Source organism: Salmo salar, chromosome 13, assembly GCF_965601325.2.
Source record: "Salmo salar chromosome 13, fSalSal1, whole genome shotgun sequence".
Classification (NCBI taxonomy): domain Eukaryota; kingdom Metazoa; phylum Chordata; class Actinopteri; order Salmoniformes; family Salmonidae; genus Salmo; species Salmo salar.
This window is the reverse complement of record NC_138303.1, coordinates 60,135,706-60,159,115: the sequence shown is the minus strand read 5'-3', so window position 1 is coordinate 60,159,115 and position 23,410 is coordinate 60,135,706. Positions and strand designations below refer to the sequence as shown.

Genomic DNA, 23,410 nt, shown 5'->3' with positions numbered 1-23,410 from the left:
AGGAATGTTGCCAGGTTTCCTCCAGACGTGACGCTTGGAAATCAGGGCAAAGAGTTCAATCTTGGTTTCATCAGATCAGAGAATCTTGTTTCTCATGGTCTGAGAGTCTTTAGGTGCCTTTTGGCAAACTCCAAGTGGGCTGTCATGTTCCTTTTACTGAGGAAGGACTTTCGTCTGGCCACTCTACCAAAAAGGCCTGATTAGTGGAGTGCTGCAGAAATGGTTGTCCTTCTGGAAGGTTCTCCCATCTCCACGGAGGAACTCTGGAGCTATGTCAGCGTGACCATTGGGTTCTTGGTCACCTCCCTGACCAAGGCCCTTCTCCCCCGATTGCTCAGTTTGGCCTGGAGGCCAGCTCTAGGAAGATTCTTGGTGGTTCCAAACTTCTTCTATTTAAGAATGCTGAAGGCCACTGTGTTTTTGGGAACCTTCAATGCTGCAGAGATTTGTTCCTCGACACAATCCTGTCTCAGAGTTCTACAGATTTGACTTTTTGCTCTGACATGCACTGTCAACTGTGGGACCTTATATAGACACGTGTGTGCTTTTCCATGTCCAATCAATTTAATTTACCACAGGTGGACTCCAATCAAGTTGTAGAAGCTCATTTACTGCATTTCAATACAATTTAAAAACTCTAAAATGCTATTTGGAGAACAGGAAAAGCAAGCAAAACTTTGCCCAGCCATTATCACATTGGTTGCTATAGCTTCATTCAGCTCAGTCGATCTACAAACACATAACCTATTAGCTACACAATTAGCCGCTACACATTAACTCAGCACCGGGATTAAAAACTACAATTTAATTCGTATAGAGATCTCTTAGCATAAAAATAATTTTATTAAGAAAAGATAAACAAATATATTATTTGTTACAGTTTTAAAAGGTAATTTCCTGCAATTTTACACGATATCTGAGTGAGTGACTAACAAAATCAATTGGGGCTCCCTGGAAGTCAGGGCCCCTGGGCACATGCCCTGTGTGCCTGGTCGGTAATTCGGCCATGATTACTACAAGTTTAGATAGCTGGCTAGTCTATCTACACTAATTTACCAATCACTTTTTTTTACTGACATTGGCTAATTGAGTGACTGTCAGTGAGTGACATATAACAAGAGGAAAACTGCTGATGCACAACCAATTTTCGGAATTGTACCTTGTGTATTCTACTATTCTAACTTTCAAGTTGAGACCCCGACTGATAATACTGATATGTAGCTATGGCCCTGGCTGTATGTAATAACACTGCAGACAGAAGAGCTACAGTACCTAATCTGCATATTATTTCACATTTCCACACCCACTTCCTAGGGGACTTCTAATTGTGATTTACAACATGCCATTTAAGTATGTTTTGGATATGTTCCTTCCCCTGTATTCTGTCAATAGGCAGCAGACCTTTACAAGTTACAAAACAAGAACATTTCAATATTATTAATATTCTATTAACGCTGCTTTGTAAGGTAATTGAATAATTATAATAAATGAATTAACTTCTGAAAAAAAGATGAAGCAGATGAAGCCTCGTGTTTTTCTACTTTTATTAGGGAGAGACGCATTACATATTCACTCCACACAGTCGCTGTTGCGCTCTGAAATAAATCAGCCACCAAAATTAAGGAGTAGGCTTTGTGTTTGAGAACTGAAGTGTTCTGTGAGACATATACACTCCCATACGCTGTCTGTCCCTGGCTGTTATGCCTTCAGCTACTGAGCCATGTCTGAACAGCAGTTGAACAGGACCACACTGGAACTAACATTTGCCTCCACAAAACTACACTCTCGACAAAGGCAAAACAGGTCCCAATTAGATTTGATTAGGTCATTTCTGTTCACTGTATTCCTAATACGGAGAAACAATGGATGCACAATGTTAGTTGGTTCTGTCAAGATAAAGGTCAACATCATTAGGATAATGCAAATGTAGTGCTGTTGCCCCATGCTCTTGCATTGTGTGACCTTTCAAATTGTAGCTATATTTCCAAAGATGAGAAATGTAGTAAAAAACATTGATATGCTGTTTGGGAACTGAAGTGATTCAACAAGAACGAAATAGCCTACTCACTAACGCACAACGGAAACAAGAATGAATAAAAGAGTGGAAGATGATAATAGACATTTTTTGATTGAAATGTTTGTTTTCTGTTTTGATTTCTTAAAGTGATAAATGTGGGGTAATGAAAGGCCATAAAGCATTTACCAAGCTGTTGAGAAAGGAATACACTTTTCAAAAAGCAGCATTTACAGTAGACCTTGGCCTCCAAATGAACTGCCTTGTTTGGCTTCATTTCTTGCACAGCATTGTTATGCGGAAATCCCTGAACTGCTGATGTGACGCAAAATAGTATACTGTCAAATCTGCTGACAGGAAACACTGTTCATTTTCCCTCATGGGGCCACATTTACTGTACAGCAACACATTCTTACAGAGATGGTTCATGTCCATGAGTGGTTTCAAGGTTTGAGATATTATGGTGTTATTGTAACTGACTAGAGATTGTATGTCTTACACTTTGTGGATTCCTTATATGTACAGTTCTAGTACAGAACATTGGTTTGGCATATGCTGTTTCCCATTTATGCCAATTCAAATCAAATTGAAATGAGTTGAATTGAAAGCGAGAAATATAGAAACTCACAGCTCTCTATCTCCAATGTGCAGTTTTGCTCGTCCAGTGGATATCGTCTCAGGTCCATCATACAAGCTGCTGTAGTGGTGATCCTGAAGAGAAGGGGAGAAAAAATACATTGTCAAGAGTCTGTACAGACCAAGGAGGTCACATTGAAGATTCAAGTGGTACTCAGCACTGCCGATGGGATCCTAACTTCACTCTGTAATTGCTTAAACGCAGCTTTAGGTCCAAGGCCGATTAGTATGAAGACAATTTCCTCCAATCAAAATATCAATCAGTATCTGGGCCCTGGGTCTAGCAGATAACTACATCCTAGTAGCAAGGACACATATTGCTACTAAATGGCTTGGCTTTTTATAGCAGCGTCAGGAGGTTCTTCATAATGTACTGCTCTCATACTGTATCTTGTCAGTGTACAGATAAAGTAAATAGTGTGATGAAGTCGACGATTTGCTGATATTGATCCTCAGTTAAATCAACGTTGGATAAATCTCTAGATTATCTCAACCTTATTTAGCAGCTATAACACTGCAGCAGCACTTCCAGCAAGATTAGACAATTCAAATAAACTCATTTTCAAAGTTTCCCAGACATATGACCAAGAAAGACAATACAAAACAATGGTTATTTACCAGCAATGGGCATTATCGTCTTTTTCTGCGAACCAGCTCGTCTACAGTGGTGTGTCTATAGAACAGGTGAGTAAACCTACAGCTGCACGCGAGTAAATATTAACTTTTTATCTAGCCTGCTCTCATCATACAGTATGTTGCCAGATAAATAAGCAGTACATGACTACTGTCACGTCCTGACCAGTAAAATGGGTTATTTGTTATTGTAGTTTGGTCAGGACGTGGCAGGGGTGTGTTTGTTTAGTGTGTTTCGGGGTTTTTGGTTTATGTTCTATGCTTTCTATTTCTATGTGGGTTTTCTAGTTCGTCTATTTCTATGTTAGTTTTGGAAACGACCTCCAATTAAAAGCAGCTGGTTGTCGTTGCTTCTAATTGGAGGCCATATTTAAGTGGGTTTATTTCTCTCTTGTGTTTGTGGGTGGTTGTTCCATGTATAGTCTATATACCTTACAGGACTGTTTTTCGTCGTTCTTTTGTTCAGTGTTTATTTCTTTAATAAATCAAGAAGATGATTCACATCCCCACTGCAGTTTGGTCCGATCCTTACGACGCTTATGACAACTACAGAAACACGAAACATGCCATACACGATTCTGTATCTGTAGTTGCAGTCCATGGGGCCACGGATTAAAAGGCCAAACCTAATCCTTTTCCTGAAGGTAGCATTCTTTAAATAATCCCACTGTGCACGCTTCAGGTTCCCCTACCTGAGAGGTGAATCACACCCTAGGTAGCTGCAGGCCAACAAGGCCAACCAGGATAGCTACTGGTAACAGTCCCACACTGCACTAAATCAATCAGTGACATACTGTAACCTCTGGATACTACTACGCTACATTTGTAGGATCTTCACATTGATTGAGGAGCTGGGTGTGCAGGCTTTTATTCCAGCCCATTACTAAACTAAGCCAATTCAAAATATCAACAATGAATGTCTTCAGTCAGGACCATGATTAGCTGAATCAGGTGGGTACGGAAGGGCTGCAATAAAGGTCTGACAACCAGTAGTTCTTCAGGACTAGATGGAGAGCGCTGACGTTGTCGGATCATAAGCGACCTTGTTGTCTAACCTATGAGGCAATGTTGAAAGGAGCGGGTCGAGTGTCCATATTACTAAGGAATTAACATGGTCCACACACACCAACACAGTCGTGAAGAAGGCACAACAACACCTCTTCCCCCTTAGGAAGCTGAAAAGATTTGGCATGGGCCCTCAAATCCTCAAAAAGTTATAGAGCTGCACCATTGAGAGCATATTGACAGGCTGCATCACCACTTGGTATGGCAACTGCTTGGCGTCCGAACGCAAAGTGCTACAGAGGTTAGTGCGTATGGCCGAGTACATCACTGGGGCCAAGCTCCCTGCCATCCAGGACCTCTATACCAGGAGGTGTTAGAGGAAGGCCCTAAAGATTGTCAGAGTCCAGCCACCAAAATCATGGACTGTCGTCTCTGTTACTGCACAGCAAGAAGTACAGATGCATCAAGTCTGGAACCAATAGTACACTGAACAGCATCTACCCCCAAGCCATAAGACTCCTAAATAGTTAACCAAATAGCTGCCCAGACTATCTGCATTGACCCTTTTTGCACTAACTCTGTTGACCATAACCCTTACATAAACCTACGTTATCCCTTACCTTCAAATTCAGTGGGGTAGGGATGTCTCAAGGATCCCGGATAGCACAGACCAAGGCTGAAATACCTTGAGGTCATAGGTGAGAGCTTACTGTATACAGTGCATATGGAAAGTATTCAGACCCCTTGACTTTTTCCACATTTTGTTATGTTACAGCCTTATTCTAAAATGGATTAAATTCCATCATCAATCTCCACACAATACCCCATAATGAGAAAGCAAAAGCAGGTTTTATAATTTTTTGCTAATGTTTTAAAAATGAAAACCAGAAAAACCATATTTATTTAAGTATTCAGACCCTTTGCTCTGAGACTCAAAACTGAGCTCAGGTGCATTCAAAGAGCTCTGATACAGGATTGTGTCGAGACACAGATCTGGGGAAGGGTACAGAAACATTTCTGCAGCATTGAAGGCCCCCAAGAACACAGTGACCTCCATCATTCTTAAATGGAAGAAGTTTGGAACCACCAAGAATCTCCCTCGAGCTGGCCTCCTGGCCAAACTGAGGAATCGGGGGAGAAGGGCTTTGGTCAGGGATGTGACCAAGAACCCAATGGTCCCTCTGACAGAGCTCCAGAGTGCCTCTGTGGAGATGGAATAACCTTCCAGAAGGACAACCATCTCTGCAGCACTCCACCAATAGGGCCTTTATGGTAGAGTGGCCAGATGGAAGCCACTCCTCAGTAAATGGCACATGACAGTCCGCTTGGAGTTTGCCAAAAGGCACCTAAAGGACTCTCAGACCATAAGAAACAAGATTCTCTAGTCTGTTGAAACCAAGTTTGAACTCTTTGGCCTGAATGCCAAGCGTCATGTCTGGAGGAAACTTGGCACCATCTCTACGGTGAAGCATGGTGGTGGCAGCATCATGCTGTGGGGATGTTTATCAGCAGCAGGGACTGGGAGACTTGATGAAATCCTGCTCCAGCATGCTCAGGACCTCAGACTGGGCAAAGGTTCACCTTCCAACAGGACAATGACCCTAAGCACACAGCCAAGACAATGCAGGAATGTCCTTGATTGGCCCAGCAAGAGCCCTGACATGAACCCGATCGAACATCTCTGGAGAAACCTGAAAATAGCTGTACAGCAACGCTCTCCATCCAACCTGACAGAGCTTGAGAGGATCTGCAAAGAAGAAAGGGAGAAACTCCCCAAATACAGGTGTGCAAACCTTGTAGCATCATACCCAAGAAGACTGTAATCGCTGACAAAGGAGCTTCAACAAAGTACCGAGTAAAGGGTTTGAATACTTGGGAATGCAATATATCCTATTTTTATTGTTCATACATTTGCATATATTTCTAAAAACCTGTTTTTGCTTTTGTATTATGGGGTGTTATGTTTAGATTGATGAGGAAAAAAACAATGTAATCCATTTTAAAATAAGGCTGTAATGTAACACAATGTGGAAAAAGTCAAGGGGTCTAAATACTTTCCGAATGTATTGTATATTCTTATTGGCACAGAGCCCACTAACAAGACATAGATATCAGGAGAGAAAAGATGAGGGTGATGGTGAGAGACGGTTTGGGAGTATTCAGCTCCGAGTCAAATCTATTTTTATCTCGTAAAGAGTCAGCTGTGTAGTGCTAGGGCAAAAAACTAAACATGTACCCAGGGGGGGCCCCAGGACCAATTTTGGTAACCCTGGAAGTCTACTGGCACAACTCAACAAGAACAAAGCAAATGGATGATGTGAATACTTGCGAAAAACTATTTGCGATCTCGAAATCAACTTCTCGTGCCCTCTAGTCAGAGTTGTGAAGACAACATAATGACTGTGGCAATTAACTCAAAAAACAGAGCTGCATCGTAGAAAATATACAAAAATGTTCTTTGCAAATGTGCAGCCTATTGCAAAAACTGTCTAAAGTTCTTTTTAAATTATGTACTACCATTATCATTCCAATATTATTAATATACCTGTCCATTTCTTCTCCTGCAGTGTTCATTATCATCAGAATTAATTAAGCATTAAAATTACTAATGGAAATCATATAGTCTTGGATCTAGTTATAGGTTCTGGCACATCCTGATATTAACCCAGGTGCCAAACAGCCATTAAACCTGAACACTATAATTCTTTATGCCAGATACTGGCATAAAGATCATTAAGTGTGTAGATGACAACTCCAGGGTGCTTTTATAGCAGCTTAAATTAACATTGCCAAAGGTAGAAGGATGCACAAAGCTGACCTTAAACATTCCACTGGTTCAATCAGCGTTGTTTCCATGTCATTTCAATGAAATTAGGTTGAACCAACATGGGATAGACATGGAATTTACTTCTTTGTTCCTTCCCCCAGTAGGCAAAAACAGGACAAACTGATTGAAATGACTGTTGTTTCAACCAGTTTCTTGTTGTGAAGATGTAATTTTAACAAGTTTTGCCTGATGAGGTGTTTAGCACTCTAGTTTGATCACATAAACAAATTCACATTTCCCCTGGTCTGTGTTTGGGCCTTTTGCACACACTCTTATTTATAAGCCAAATGTCTGACTGTGATGCTCTTTTAGAAAACACAATGAACTCAAAACACATTTCATGGGCTTTTAAGGGTCTGAATATTAGGCCACCTTTGTTTACCCCGCAGAATGTGGAGAGAAAGGTATTTCAAATGGTAACGTTGGAGAATTGTGAAACATTTATGCAAGGTCTTGTGTGACCCAAGGGGGACAGGGCACCTTTAAAACCAAATTACTCTCGGTCTGCGTTTACTGGGGCTTTAAAGGGCACACACTGAACTGTAACACATGTATCAGAAACACTGGGAGAGGTATTGAGTGCCAACACAGGGGACTGTTTATATTCGTACAAGAGGTCTGCTGTGGATGAACCCAATACTATTTTCATCAGCAACAGCAGCATGATTCTACATTCTGTATGTAAGACAGAATGATTACTTTGCCTATTCGTAGGGTCCAGAGTTTTTCTTAATCAGGTTGCGTGGTCAGGAAAAACTCTTAGCCCAAATGAAGTCAATCATCCACACAGTGGACAGAGCAGCCTTTATCACACTGGAACTGTTTCCACACTGTAATACCAGTAATGAGTGACTAGATAAGATCAGCGTATCCATCAGGCAGGAGCAGGAACAGAAGGCGCTGATAGAGAATGAGTAATAGGGAGTAACTCTCCCTGGCTCTGGTCTTGTGTGTGAAGAAAAGGTGGACACCCACAGTCGGTGCTGCCAGCCGGCCACGGACCTGCATGGCAACATGGGTAATCGTCTAAACCCACCTGACGACACTGATAAATGCCGGCCAGCGGAGAGGCTCATCTTGGAGCCCAATCCTCTGCGGTATGGCACAGAGATAATCACCTCCTCCCTGCTTTCTACACACTTGTCTCTCTATCATCCACCACCGTCCCCACACTACTGCCGAGACGAGGTCAACACATCCTTCAGCTCTGCTCTCCACCACAGGAGTGGTCAGTGTGTACAACACTCTCCATCTCCACTTACAGTCTGGAGATCTGGGCCAATAAGCCATTATAAATTGGTATATAGTTCAACCACTGGTTGATTTCAAGTAACAGTAGATGGGCCAACTGGGTGCACTGGGCCTTTGCGTCATATTTCCCATAAATCAGAATGACAGGTATTCTCTCATAGAAAAAGAAACGCACACCTATTAAGGCGAGGTGCTGGCTAGCGGAGTAGAACACTTGAAAATAAGGGAGAGCCGCACGCTCTAGGAGCTCAGATTACAAAAATGATTATTATTATTTTCAAGTTTTCTACTCCGCTAGCCAGCACCTCGCCTTAATAGGTGTGCGTTTCTTTTTCTTCTAGATTGTTCTGTTACCCAGTAAACAGCACCCAACCGACAAAAAAGCTCTAAAACGATGCCGAATGATAATTATTTTCCTGACACTGGTCATAGACCCATACAAGATTACTTTGAATATAGCGGATATTACATTTTTGCATCTGAGCTCCTAGAGTGTGCGGCTCTCCCTTATTTTCAGGTATTCTCTAATAGCCTATGTCAGGTAGCTACATAGTTGGCAGCAGCGATCAGGTTATTATTAGCTAATTAGCCTCAAAATAAAATAAGTAAAATGACCATCTAATTATATGATGTTCTTGAGCACATTCATGGGGCACACTCATATTCATGTCCTTTATAATAGCACATTTTAGCACAAACACATTGTTCGTCATCACAGTCCGTCTCCACCAGCAAGAGATAATAGGCAACTTATTTGAGATCATGAAAGCAGACCAGAGAATGGTTGGTTGATGCTCTCACAGTGGTAGCAAAGCCAAAATAATTTTTGCATGAGCAATCGGCCGATCACAAGGGTGTCAAGTGTAGAATTAACTGTCTACATGCCACAGACCTTCCCTTTACAGTACTTGCGATGAGCAACACCTCAATGCCCTAAACACCTTCTGTATTGCCCTGTATTGTACTTCAGTCCACACTGTGAGAGGGATTGGGGTTCTGTGAAATAGATAATCAGCCAGTGGAATGTCCCATCAGATAATCTCACAAGAAACTGAAAACAAGGCCTACAGATTCTCCATCTGAGCAGCCCTACAAATGATCCATCTCACGTCACACCTGTCAATTATCTGTGTTTATATTTAAGATACTGTAGCATTGACCTACAACACAAGAAAAAAAGGTTCCAGAGGTCAATCCCAGTTTGATCCCTTATCCTATCGTTAATCTAATACAGGCACCATCCTGCCAAAAATAGATATGGTAAACAGAGGTTAACAGGAGGGAGTATGGCACTGATTTATGACCACTGTAACGGCCATCGTATTGAGTAGACCAAGGCGCAGCGGGTTGAGTGCTCATTTTAACATTTTATTTTAATAAACTTGAACACTTAACAAAAATAACAAAACGAACAACAGCTTAAACAGTTATGCAGGCTAACCCTAGCAGTGCAAAAACAACTTCCCACAAGGGACAGGGATACCTAAGTATGACTCCCAATCAGCAACAACGATATACAGCTGTTCCTGATTGAGAGCCATACCAGGCCAACACAAAGAAATACACAACATAGACAGATCATAGAAATACAAAACATAGAACATAACCAAAACCCCAGAATACTCTAAACAAATACCCCTCTACATAAACACATATCCCAACAAACCCCGAACCACATAAAAGAAACACCCCGCCTGCCACGTCCTGACCAAACTACAATAACAAATAACCCCTTTACTGGTCAGGATGTGACAACCACATACAAATTGGGATGGTATTAATGTGTTAATCTCATGTCCCCACAAGACACAATGCTCTGTTTCTTCAGGTGTAGTAGTACTTAACAGGCCGAACTCTCGCATGACACAGAGACAGTTCTTGTCATAAAGCCAGTTAATATCAATGAAGAAATGGAAAAAAAATACATTTTTTGTCGTTTCAAATGACACACTCCAGAGGTTCTGCACCCAGGAGTGGCCTAGTTCTTTGAGCCTATGAGGTCGAGATGAATGTCCTATTTCCGCGTGTGGTCACCCTGTCTTTGTTAGCAGTAATTTCCCTTCGATGCATCTGCTGCAGCTGATGTGGCTTCTGACTTCCAAGTGTTTAACCAAGGAGCAAATTGGCGGTTACTTGCCAGCAACCTTCTGATCTCTGTGTCAAGATGGAGTCAATGGAGTAGAATTTGAGCAAGCGCCTTTGGCACAGTCTTCAAACGAGTGTGTACACATACAGTGGTAGGCCAGTACTGTTAATGTGAGTGTGTGTATCAGCGTCTCTATCTGCTTGTGTATCTGTGTGTGTTTGTCTGTGTTTGTGTGCGTGTGCGTACACTTGAGCATTGTGTGTGTCTCCGTGAATATTTACCTCAAGCATTAATTGATGTACAAAACAATTGTTCACGTTTCCAACATAACCCTTGGTTGCTTGGTTACTGACTACAAGCGGTGCCAAGCGAGCCCCATATGGCTGTCCACCTACTGTGACCTCAAGTGTCAGGCAGCGCGCCTGGACTCTGGCACGGGCTCAGTGCACATTATGGCAGGGGTTTTGGGTCACACTAGCATCCAGCACCCCTCTGGAGCTCCAGAAGTTTGAGGTCAGAACAGCGGCCTCGGGGAGGGGAGGAGGGCAACAGGCGCCCAGGGGAAGGAGAGGCAGACCAACCAAGTCCATCTACTGCTGTCTGTCCTGTTTTCACACACAGGCATCAGCACTTCTACCTACCCTGGATGTATTTTCAGACAATATTTTGTTCATTATATGTGTGGTCACCTTGGTTTTCCTACTGCTGGTCTTTCCTGATGAATGTTTGGGACATGGGTTTATATATTTTCACATGGATAGGCAATACAATGTTGTTCAATGCTAAAGCATCATTCCCCCCTTACAGAGCAAGCACATCATTAATAGTGTCTGTTTATGCATGAAAAACACATGACATTTTTAAAAAACAATTATGAATTCATGAAAGTCTTCTCACTTGGCATTGTCATTTTCTAAGGAGTGAGAGGGGGGTCAATTTTACCCCAAGTCACCTCCTGTGCTGGGCACATGCAGGGCTAGCAGTACTATAAATTCACAATATTTTACTCTAGAATTCTTCATTGTTTTCTTGGACTAGTTTTCTTTGTACTCCTCTGCAGTGACTCAAGACAACGGCTACTTGAACAAAGAGCAATCATGCTCATAACACTGAGTGTCTGTCTGTCTGCCTGCAGAAATACAACACAAATACAAACCAAAGCCTTGTTTCATGTGCTGCTCTGTAGCGGATTGAAGCTTGTGCAAACAAAAAGGCATATTTTTTAACCTTGCTCTTTTCAATTGCTTTCCTTTGAAAGGTCAATAAGAATCTTTATTGTTGGGTCGAAAGAAATGCCCTTGAATAAGTGAATTTCAATGTTTAATAACAAACCATGCTGTATCAAAACACGGTCTCAGCATGTCAACAAAAGCACATTTGTATACACACTGGGGCTTAAAAGCCTGTATTGTTTGCTTTGTAGTGGACTGTAATCATTCTGCAGGAGAATTGGCAGCTCAATGGTGAATAAATGAGTTTGGCAAATTTGAATATTCATCATGTATTTGTGCACAGTGGCTGTGTCAGCGATCAGGAAACACTACATGCACTGAATCCAATTAAGATTCCAATGAAAGGCATGTATGAAAAGATCTAGCAGCACTATTGTAATGTATATTGTGTTTATATGTGGATGCTGCATGTAGAACAGTCTGACCACTCAACGCAGGTAATCTGCACCTCACTGAGGAGGAATAGCGAGGTCATGGAAAGAAAGGGCATGATTCCCGGTTACATGACTGGGTCAGCCAAGCTACACAGTTATATTATTACAACAATATGCAAATGTGTGAATTGCATTTTTCAAAACAACTATTAAAATTACATGCGGATGTACACCATTTTTGCCTGTCTGATACATTTTGGTTTGTCACATGCGCCGAATACAACAAATGTGTGGACTTTACCGTGAAATGCTTGCTTACGAAACCTTTCCAACGATACAGAGTTAAAAAATTTAAAAAAGAACACAAGCGGAATATATATACACAAGAATGGAGCTATATAGAGGGAGTACCAGTACAAGATCACTGTGCAGAGGTATGAGGTCTTTGAGGTAGATATGTACATAAAGGAAGGTTAAAGTGACTAGACATCAGGATAGATAATAATACTATTAAAATAAAGAACAGAGTAGCAGCATATGATGAGTTAAAAATGTGTGTTGTGTCGGCATGTGTGTGTGTTATGTGTGTGTGTGTGTGTGTGTGTGTGTGTGTGTGTGTGTGTATGTGTATGGGTTTTGTGTGAGAGTGACAGTGTAGTGTTTGTGAGTGAGTGTGTATAGTCTTGTGAATGTGCATAGACTCAGTCCAAAATAGGGTCCGTGCAGATAGTCCGGGTAACCGTTTAATTAACTATTTAGCAGTCATGGCTATTTAACAGTTTTATGGCTTGGAGGTAGAATCTGTCTAGGAGCCTGTTGGTCCAAGAGCTGATGATTCGGTACCGTTTGCCGGACGGTAACAGAGTGAACGGCAGGGAGCTCAGCCCCAGTGATGGATGGCAGGGAGCTCAGCCCCAGTGATGTACTGGGCTGTCGGCACCACCCTTTGCAATACCAAGCGGTGATGCAGGCAGTCAAGATGCTCTCAGTGGTGCAGCTGTATAAGTTTTTGAGCATCCGAGGGCCCATGGCAAATCTTTTCAGCCTCCTGAGGGTGAAGAGGCCCTGTCGTGGATGCATCCGGGTATTTTGTCTGGTCTGGCGGCTTTGTGAGGGTTAACCTGTTTAAAAGTTTTACTCACATTATTTTGCTTATTTGGGAGAGCAGCATCACTGGGCATCTCACGGCTGGGTTTCCCTTTGTAATATGTTATCATCTGCAAGCTCCTTAAAAGAGTATATAATATTAGACACAACCATGCCGGGTGTCAGGGTTGGAGGATTTCAATCTAACAACATTTTCACTGTGACCTCCACCTTCACATCCACCTACACCATAAATCTCATTCCTACCATCACTTAAAGATGCACTCTGGGATCTTAAGCACAAGAAATGTGTAACATATTGCACAAATTGGATGACAAAGTAAAAAAATTGGATGACTTAGTACACCAAAAATGGGGACCCGTTTTGGCTCATGAGCACCACTTTCAAAACTACTGGTTGAAATTATACAAAAGTTTGAGAGTACAGCGGCTTGTGAAAGTATTCACCCCCTTTGTTTTTTTTCCTATTTTGTTGCCTTACAACCTGGAATTAAAATATACTTTTGTGGGGTTTGTATCATTTGATTTACACAACATGCCTACCACTTTGAAAATGCAAAATATTTTTTATTGTGAAACAAACAAGAAACAATACAAAAACCAGAATACTTGAGCGTGCATAACTATTCCCCCCTCCAAAGTCAATACTTTGTAGAGCCACCTTTTGCAGTAATTACAGCTGCAAGTCTCTTGGGGTGTGTTTATATAAGCTTGGCACATCTAGCCACTGGGATTTTTGCCCATTCTTCAAGGCAAAACTGCTCCAGCTCCTTCAAGTTGGATAGGTTCCGCTGGTGTACAGCAATCTTTAAGTCATACCACAGATTCTCAATTGGATTGAGGTCGGGGCTTTGACTAGGCCATTCCAAGACATTTAAATGTTTCCCCTTAAACCACATGAGTGTTGCTTTAGCAGCATGCTTAGGGTCATTGTCCTGCTGGAAGGTGAACCTCTGTCCCAGTCTCAAATCTCTGGAAGAATGAAACAGCTTTCCCTCAAGAATTTCCCTGAATTTAGCACCATCCATCATTCCTTCAATTCTGACCAGTTTCCCAGTCCCTGCTGATGAAAAACATCCCCACAGCATGATGCTGCCACCACCATGCTTCACTGTGGGGATGGTATTTTTGGGGTGATGAGAGGTGTTGGGTTTGCACCAGACATAGCGTTTTTCTTGATGGCCAAAAAGCTACATTTTAGTCTTGTCTGACCAGAGTACCTTCTTCCATATGTTTGGGGAGTCTCCCACATGCCTTTGGTGAACACCAAACGTGTTTGTTTATTTTTTTCTTTCAGCAATGGCTTTTTTTCTGGCCACTCTTCTGTAAAGCCCAGCTCTGTGGAGTGTGCGGCTTAAAGTGGTCCTATGGACAGATACTCCAATCTCCGCTGTGGAGCTTTGCAGCTCCTTAATGGTTATCTTTGGTCTCTTTATTGCCTCTCTGATTAATGCCCTCCTTGCCTGGTCTGTGAGTTTTGGTGGGCGGCCCTCTATGGACAGGTTTGTTGTGGTGCCATATTCTTTCCATTTTTTAATAACGGATTTAATGTTGCTCTGTGGGATGTTCAAAGTTTCGGATATTTTGTTATAACCCAACCCTGATCTGTACTTCTCCACAACTTTGTCCCTGACCTGTTAGGAGAACTCCTTGTTCTTCATGGTGCCACTTGCTTTGTGGTGCCCCTTGATTAGTGGTGTTGCAGACTCTGGGGCCTTTCAGAACAGGTGTAAACTTCCGACTTCAACTGTATACTGAGATCATGCGACAGATCATGTGACACTTAGATTGCACACAGATGGACTTTATTTAACTAATGTAACTTCTGAAGGTAATTGGTTGCACCATATCGTATTTAGGGGATTCATAGCAAAGGGGGTGAATACATATGCACCCACCACTTTTCCTTTTTTTTCTATTGAAACAAGTCATTTTTAAAATTTCACTTCACCAACTTGGACTATTTTGTGTATGTCCATTACATGAAATCCAAATAAAAATCATCAATTGAAATTACAGGTTGTAATGCAACAAAATAGGAAAAACGCCAAGGGGGATGAATACTTTTGCAAGCCACTGTATGTCTTTAATCTTTGAGTTATGAAACTCCACTGTGTTATGTGCCAAATTTAACCCCTGCTTTCATGCTACAGCTCTCAAAATACGTGCTTCTGGTCACGCTGGGCTTGACAGCAGCCTGTGAAGGTCATTAGTCTAAACACAAATGCACTGTCAAAGGTCTGTCTCACACTGCTAGTCAGTGTCATTCTCCTCCCCTTCACCCTTCCCTTCGGCCTCATCTAAATTAGCATCCTGTAATCCTTTAGAAACAAGATGAAAATCAATGTAGAAAGGGGATAATTTCCATTCTGCACTCATGACTGTAACAATGTACGCTGAGAGTCGGGAAGCAAGTTCAGTGAGTGAGTTTTAATTGATAAATTAAACAAACACGCAACACAAACAAAGCACAGACATGACCCAGGAACAGAAACAATGACGACTTTGGGAGAAACCAAAGGGAGTGACATATAAAGGGCAGGTAATCAAGGAGGTGATGGAGTCCAGGTGAGTGTCATTATGCGCAGTTTCACACGTGACAGTACCCCCTCCCCGATGCGCGGCTCCGGCCACAGGACGCCGGCCAAGATGACGATCCCTTGGGATCAGGAGCAGACCGGTCATCTCTGCTAAGGCGCGGGAACCTGTCGATCCAGCTGAGGCGCGGGAGCATGGCGACCTAGAGTGCTGGAGAGAGAGCATACTTGACAGTACCCCCTCCCCGGCGCGTTCGCCTCCAGCCGCAGGACGGCAACCACTGGGACGATCCCGGGGATCCGGAGCAGACCGGTCGCAGAAACCTGATGAGCTGGCTGAGACCTTCCCGGTTGCCTCGGTCGAGGCACGGGAACCTGTTCATCCAGCTGAGGCATGGGAGCCTATCGAGCCCGCTGAGGCATGGGAGGCTATCGATCCCGCTGAGATATGGAAACCCGTCAGGCCAACTGAGACATGGGAATCTGACAAACCAGCTGAGACCTCTCAGGTAGCTCCGGCTCGAACACACGGACCAGACATCACCTCCAACACAAAAAACAAAACAACAAAAAAACACTCCCTGATGCTTCCCTTTGTTGAGTCGTCATTCTGTAACGATGTAAGCTGAGAGTCGGGAAGCAAGTTCAGGGAGTGTGTTTTAATATATAAAAGAAACAAACACGTAACATAAACAACGCACAGACATGACCCAGGAACAGAAACAATGACACCTGGGGGAGAAACCAAAGGGCGGGTAATCAAGGAGGTGATGGAGATGCGCGTAACGATGGTGACAGGTGTACGCCATAACGAGCAGCCTGGTGACCTAGAGGCCGGAGAGGGAGCACACGTGACAATGACTTGACTTCCAAAGCCACCGCTGCTTATTGTGATTTCTCCGCACAACGGTCAGGGAATAAAATAGTAATTTTCCAGTAGCTAGGTAAAAAACGCAGGCTCTCTCTCCATTACACCCAGATTACGAAACTCAGCAAAAAATGAAACGTCATCTCACTGTCAACGGCGTTTATTTTCAGCAAACTTAATGTGTAAATATTTCTATGAACATAACAAGATTCAACAACTGAGACAAAAACTGAACAAGTTCCACATACATCAAAATCAAAAGTAACAGTCAGTATCTGGTGTACTGCAGTGCATCTCCTCCTCATGGACTGCACCAGATTTGCCAGTTCTTGCTGTGAGATGTTACCCCACTCTTCCACCAAGGCACCTGCAAGTTCCCGGTCATTTCTGGGGGAATGGCCATAGCCCTCCGATCCAACAGGTCAAGGGGATTGAGATCCGGGCTCTTCGCTGGCCATGGTAGAACACTGACATTCCTATCTTGCAGGAAATCATGCACAGAATGAGCAGTATGGCTGGTGGCATTGTCATGCTGGAGGGTCATGTCAGGATGAGCCTGCAGGAAGGGTACCACATGAGGGAGGAGGACGTCTTCCCTGTAACCCACAGCGTTGAGATTGCCTGCAATGACAGCAAGCTCAGTCCGATGATGCTGTGACACACCGCCCCAGACCATGACGGACTCTCCAACTCCACATCGATCCCGCTCCAGAGTACAGACCTCGGTGTAACGCTCATTCCTTCGACGATAAACGCGAATCCAACCATCACCCCTGGTGAGACAAAACTGTGACTCATCAGAGAAGAGCACTTTTTGCCAGTCCTGTCTGGTCCAGCGACGGTGGGTTTGTGCCCATAGGCGACGTTGTTGCCAGTGATGTCTGGTGAGGACCTGCCTTACAACAGGCCTACAAGCCCTCAGTCCAGCCTCTCACAGCCTATTGCAGACAGTCTGAGCACTGATGGAGGGATTGTGTGTTCCTGGTGTAACTCGGGCAGTTGTTGTTGCCATCCTGTACCTGTCCCGCAGGTGTGATGTTTGGATGTACCGATCCTGTGCAGGTGTAGTTACACATGGTCTGCCACTGCAAGGACGATCAGCTGTCCGTCCTGTCTCCCTGTAGCGCTGTCTTATGCGTCTCACAGTACGGACATTGCAATTTATTGGCCTGGCCACATCTGCAGTCCTCATGTCTCCTTGCAGCATGCCTAAGGCACGTTCACGCAGATGAGCAGGGACCCTGGGCATCTTTCTTTTGGTGTTTTTCCGAGTCAGTAGAAAGGCCTCTTTAGTGTCCTAAGTTTTCATAACTGTGACCTCATTGTTAGCAATATAATAACCATGTAAAACATTTCTGTTGATAACTCAAATCACTGACCTTGCATTGCGAAAGGGGGGGGATATAATGCAGCTTTAGTAGTGCTGTTTGTTATCAGGAAGTAAGATGGGAAGGGGAAATATGATGGGAGACAGGGGAAGACAAGGCTTCCAGTTCCCCTCCTCCCACGGCTCAGATCAATGATAGATGGAGAGATTATTCTGGACTCTGACACACTAATAACTTAAAGCTATCAAGCCTCAGCAATAATGTGGCTTCTATGGTTGACATATTTAATAATCAATGAATCACTCCATGAAACAATCAGCTAATTGCTCTTTGCTGTAGAGGAGGAGAGAGAAGGAATTACGTAACGTGGAGTGTCGAACACTAAGCCAACACACCAAGTGCTAACTCATAGTGGGGCGGGGTGCAGATGGAGGTTAGGGAAAAAATACAGTGCCTTATGAAAGTATTCGTATCCCTTGACCTATTCCACATTTTGGTGTGTTACAGTCTGAACTCAAAATGGATAAATAATTTTTCACCAATCTACACACAATAGCCCATAATAACAAAGTAAAAACATGTTTCTTGATTTTTTGGGGGGGAAAATGAATTGAAATAGAAATACAGAAATATCTAATTTACATAAGTATTCCACCTTTTGCAGTGATCACAGCTGTGAATCTTTCTAGGTAAGTCTCAAAGAGCATTCCATAACTGGATTGCGCAACATTTGACCATTATTATTTTCAAAATCTTTCTAGCTCTGTCTAGTTGGTTGTTGATCATCACTAGACAACATTTTCAGGTCTTGCCATAGATTTTCAAGTAGATTTAAGTCAAAACTTTAACTCGGCCACTCAGGAACATTCACTGTCATCTTGGTAAGCAACTCCAGTGTATATTTGGTCTTGTATTTTAGGTTATTGTCCTGCTGAAAGGTGAATTTGTCTCACAGTGTCTGTTTGAAAGCAGACTGAACCACATTTTCCTCTAGGATTTTGCCTGTGCTTAGTTCCATTCTGTTAATATTTTATCCTGAAAAACTCTGCAGTTTCCTTCCTCTCTGATAACTGAGTTAAGTTATATTTTTTTGTGACTGGGTGTATTGATACAACATCCAAAGTGTAATGAATAGCTTGACCATGCTCAAAGGGATATTTAAATGTGCTTTTTATTTTATTTTTTACCCATCTACCAATAGGTGCTCTTCTTTACAAGGCATTGGAAAACCTGCCTGGTCTTTGTGGTTGAATCTGTGCTTGAAATTCACTGCTCGACTGAGGGACCTTAGCGATATTTGTATGTCTGGGGTACAGAGATGAGCTAATCATATCCTCCTATCCGACAAGTCCCCCTGCCCTCCCTCTTCTCATTTTCTGCAACTCAACAATAGCCAGTCAGTTTATTGGATAGGGGGATATCTGCACACAGCGGTGTCTTCATTATGTTTTGATGATTTTCAATAACCTGTGTTTACAAATGGGATGTGTAGGCATTATTCTGGCCCCTTTTCTAAGTAACAGATTCAACTTCCAAGAGCTAAGTAGGTGTATTATCATCCACAGCACTGCAGTCATTATACTCTTCAGTACATATCCACCCACATTACAAATGTGCTATGCAGTGCCTCATCTGATTGAAACCAGCAAAGTACTCCATAAGAAATGGAGTTCAACTTTAAAGAGATCCCATCCCATTTCAATATTCCATTGTAATCCATTCACTTTATATAGAGACCATTAATCAGGAAACAGGTTATAGCATCTCAAACTGAACAACCCAAAATGTCAAACAGGCTTTTCAGTTGACAGATACTGTTGTCTAAAGTATCCGGTAATTTGTTAAAATGAATCTGGGGAATATTCAATGATATGGATCATCTGCTCTCATACTGTTGGATAGCTAGAAAGATAATGATGATGGATGACTAAGTCTACCGGCTCACTAAGTAACTTGCCAACAAACATTGTCTTTATTGGGTAGAGATAGGCCTATTCCAGGTGTGATTTTGTACATGGTTTGGTTACAATATTTACTTATTTCTCCAAAGTAATGTCAAGTCATTGATTTGTTTACAATTATGAAACATTACAAACATTACCTCAGGCTATAGAGCACAGTGCCATCTGGATGCAGTCGAATCATTCTGTTTTTCACTGTGACACCATGGACAAAAGACTTCTTGTCATTTAGGAAGTAGGTGTCCGGGACCCACAGCTGATCCGCTACCCGGTTATCCAGGGTGAGATTGAGGGGAATCTCTGAGTAGGATAACCGCTTGTCTCGCCAAGCTTGCTGGAAATACATAGTCAATGTATAGTCCTAAAAAAGAGAAAGATAGATAGACAGAGAGAGAGAGCAGAGACATAGAGAGACATAGAGAGAGACAGAGAGAGACATAGAGAGAGCGCGAGAGAGAGAGAGAGAGAGAGAGAGAGAGATTTTACTGGGGCCCAGGGATCAGGATGGAAAGACAAGAAAATATATATTAACTCAACATGACTAGTTAACATGAGTAGTGTCTGACCATTTGTCTTTGACAGAGTTATAGAGACCCCAAAAATGTTATTTTAGCAAGACAATACTGTTGGTTTTAAGAATGTTGTCTGCAATGGCTTAGTACTACTACACACGTGAATAGCAAATGCCAGCATGTCCAAATAAAAAAACATGTTTTTATTTCAGTAGCAAGAGTTTCAGAACCTCCCTTGGCATTGTGCATTCGCATCACAACAACTCAAAAAGCTACACTATATATACAAAAGTATGTAGACGCCCCTTCAAATTAGTGGATTTGACTATTTCAGCCACACCCGTTGCTGACAGGTGTATAAAATCGAGCACCCAGCCATGCAATCTTCATAGACAAACATTGGCAGTAGAATGGCCTTACTGAAGAGCTCAGTGACTTTCCAACAAGTCAGTTCATCAAATTTCTGCCTTGCTAGAGTGGCCCAGGTCAACTGTAAGTGCTGTTATTGTGAAGTGGAAACGCCTAGGAGCAACAACGTAGGACACACAAGCTCACAGAGCACATAGTGCGTAGCACGTTGTCTGTCCTCGGTTGCAACACTCCCTACCGAGTTCCAATCTGCTTCCGGAAGCAACATCAGCACAAGAACTGTTCGTAGGGAGCTTCATGAAATAGGTTTCCATGGCCGAGCAGCAGCACACAAGCCTAACATCACCATGCGCAATGCCAAGTGTCGACTGGAGTGATGTAAAGCTTGCCGCCATTGGACTTTTGAGTAGTGAAAATGCATTCTCTGGAGTGATGAATCACACTTCACCATCTGCCAGTCCGACGGACAAATCTGGGTTAGGCCGATGCCAGGAGAACACTACCCGCCCAAATGCATAGTGCCAAATGTAACGTTTGGTGGAGGAGAAATAATGGTGTGGGGCTGTTTTTCATGGTTCAGGCTAGGCCCCTTAGTTCTAGTGAAGGGAAATCTTAATGCTACAGCATACAATGACATTCTTAATTATTCTGTCCTTCCAAATTTATGGCAACATTTTGGGGAAGGCCCTTTCCTGTTTCAGCATGACAATGCCCCCGTGCACAAAGTGAGGTCGATACAGAAATGGTTTGTTGAGATCGGTATGGAAGAACTTGACTGGCCTGCACAGAGCCCTGATCTCAACCAATGTTCTAGCATCTAGTGGAAAGCCTTCCCAGAAGAGTGGAGGCTGTTATAGCAGCAAAGGGGGACCAACTCCACATTAATGCCCATGATTCTGGAATGAGATGTTCAACGAGCAGGTGCCCACATACTTTTGGCCATGTAGTGCATGTCTGCACTGCACTGTAAACAGGTATTCTGTTTAACGTGTATCTGTGTACTGTAGATATTACATCATCAATATGTTTAATAGAAAAACAAGCTAAAAAATATCTAAGGAGAGAAAATATCACCCCACTTCATATACTGTATATTGACAACTTCAGGTTTTTTACATCCTTGGTAACTTAGCCTAGTCCTGACTTCATAACTAAATGTATTGACTTATGAGTCACTGCAAATGATTACTAATATTCTCTATAAAACAACAATTGACAAAATTACAGTTGGGGAGCACATTGCATTTCAGCTGAATATAATCATTTGTGGGGTTAGCCAGAGAGTATTGCAAAATGTTCAGAGTAAATTTGGAACAAACAGCCAAGCCAGCACACTGCTTCTGCTACGCTAACAATAAGAAGCACAGCAATCCATCCATCCATGAAAAATTTACTTGGGAAACTTGCTGTCTCAGGGCACTTTTGTCACCACTGGCAGATCCACTTCTCCTAACAGAGGCTGAACATGCATTTTGGATATGTCTGTTGGTTGCAAAGATGATGACATCCCTATATCTACTACACTAAATGGACTGACTGGAAAGGGGGGCATGAAAGCAGAAACAGAGATTGAGTCAGTGAGCTATCGTCATGTGAATCACGCCCAACACATCCCTTCATTTCTCTCCACATGAACTCCTTGTTTGCAACAAAGTTTGTTGCTAACATTTTTGCTGACCTACCTATGCTATTCCAAGTCCCATCAAACATTGTGCATCATAACATTAAAGAACAAACAGCAGAGCCTGGTTGTAACTTTCATAATTTTGAAATGTTTCGATTTCCTTTTCTGGCTAGGGGTGTTTCTACTGCTAATCAAAAATGTTAATGTTTATGCAAATTACATATTTATATTCAATAAAGTGTTAATTGTCGGTCGTTGTTATGTCGATTGATCAATAGTATTGCCTGTGAGGTGTATTAACACTGTCTATTGAAAATACTAATAATACCTGGTCTAGGTGCTAATGGTTTATGCCAGGTTAGGGAATTTCTTTTTATCATTCAGAGAGGCTGCTTATGAGGTAACATGCTGTGACAAAGATCTGCCAGTATATAGGCATCTACTCAGCTGTGTGAGTTGTATATACTAAACAAAAATATAAAAGCCCCTTACGAAAACGATTGCAGTCAGAGTGCAGTATAGCCGCCGTATGCTGCAAATACTGTGCCCAAAATAAATAAATAAAATTTACTGCAGTAATTTTGCAGTATAACTGCAGTTAGAGTGCAGTATAACTGCAGTTCAACTGCAATACACTGCAGTTATTCTGCAATTACTGCGTCCAAAATACCACAGTCGACTGCAGTTACAGCACTTTTACTGCAGTTTCAAAACGGCAATCTGTTTTTGTAAGGGGAAACATGCAACAATTTCAATAATTTTCCTGAGTTACAGTTCATATAAGGAAATCAGTCAATTGAAAGCAATTCATTAAGCCCTAATCTATGGATTTCACATGCCTGAGAATACACATATGCACGTGTTGTTCACAGATACATTAACAAAAAGTAGGGGCGTGGATCAGAAAACGACAGTTACCGGATTTGTAACTCCAGTTCTATGAGTGGAGCGGAGCCCCATGTGGGAGCTCTGCTCCTAGTGGCATACCCCACTTCCTAGGCAGCGAACAGCCTGAGAGAAAATTACACACAAAATTACACACACAC

General features: G+C 42.5%; 1 protein-coding gene across 1 annotated transcript in view; it reads right to left on the bottom strand.

Moving 5' to 3' along the window:
• LOC106567507 (gamma-aminobutyric acid receptor subunit beta-2) overlaps nucleotides 1–23,410 on the bottom strand; it is a 95,441-nt gene that overhangs the window by 39,677 nt on the left and 32,354 nt on the right. The window contains exons 4-5 of the mRNA XM_014136818.3: nucleotides 20,000–20,220; nucleotides 2,643–2,725 (exon numbers count right to left, since the gene is read on the bottom strand). Coding sequence (XP_013992293.1) covers nucleotides 2,643–2,725; nucleotides 20,000–20,220 — 304 coding nt within the window. The remainder of the gene's footprint in view (nucleotides 1–2,642; nucleotides 2,726–19,999; nucleotides 20,221–23,410) is intronic.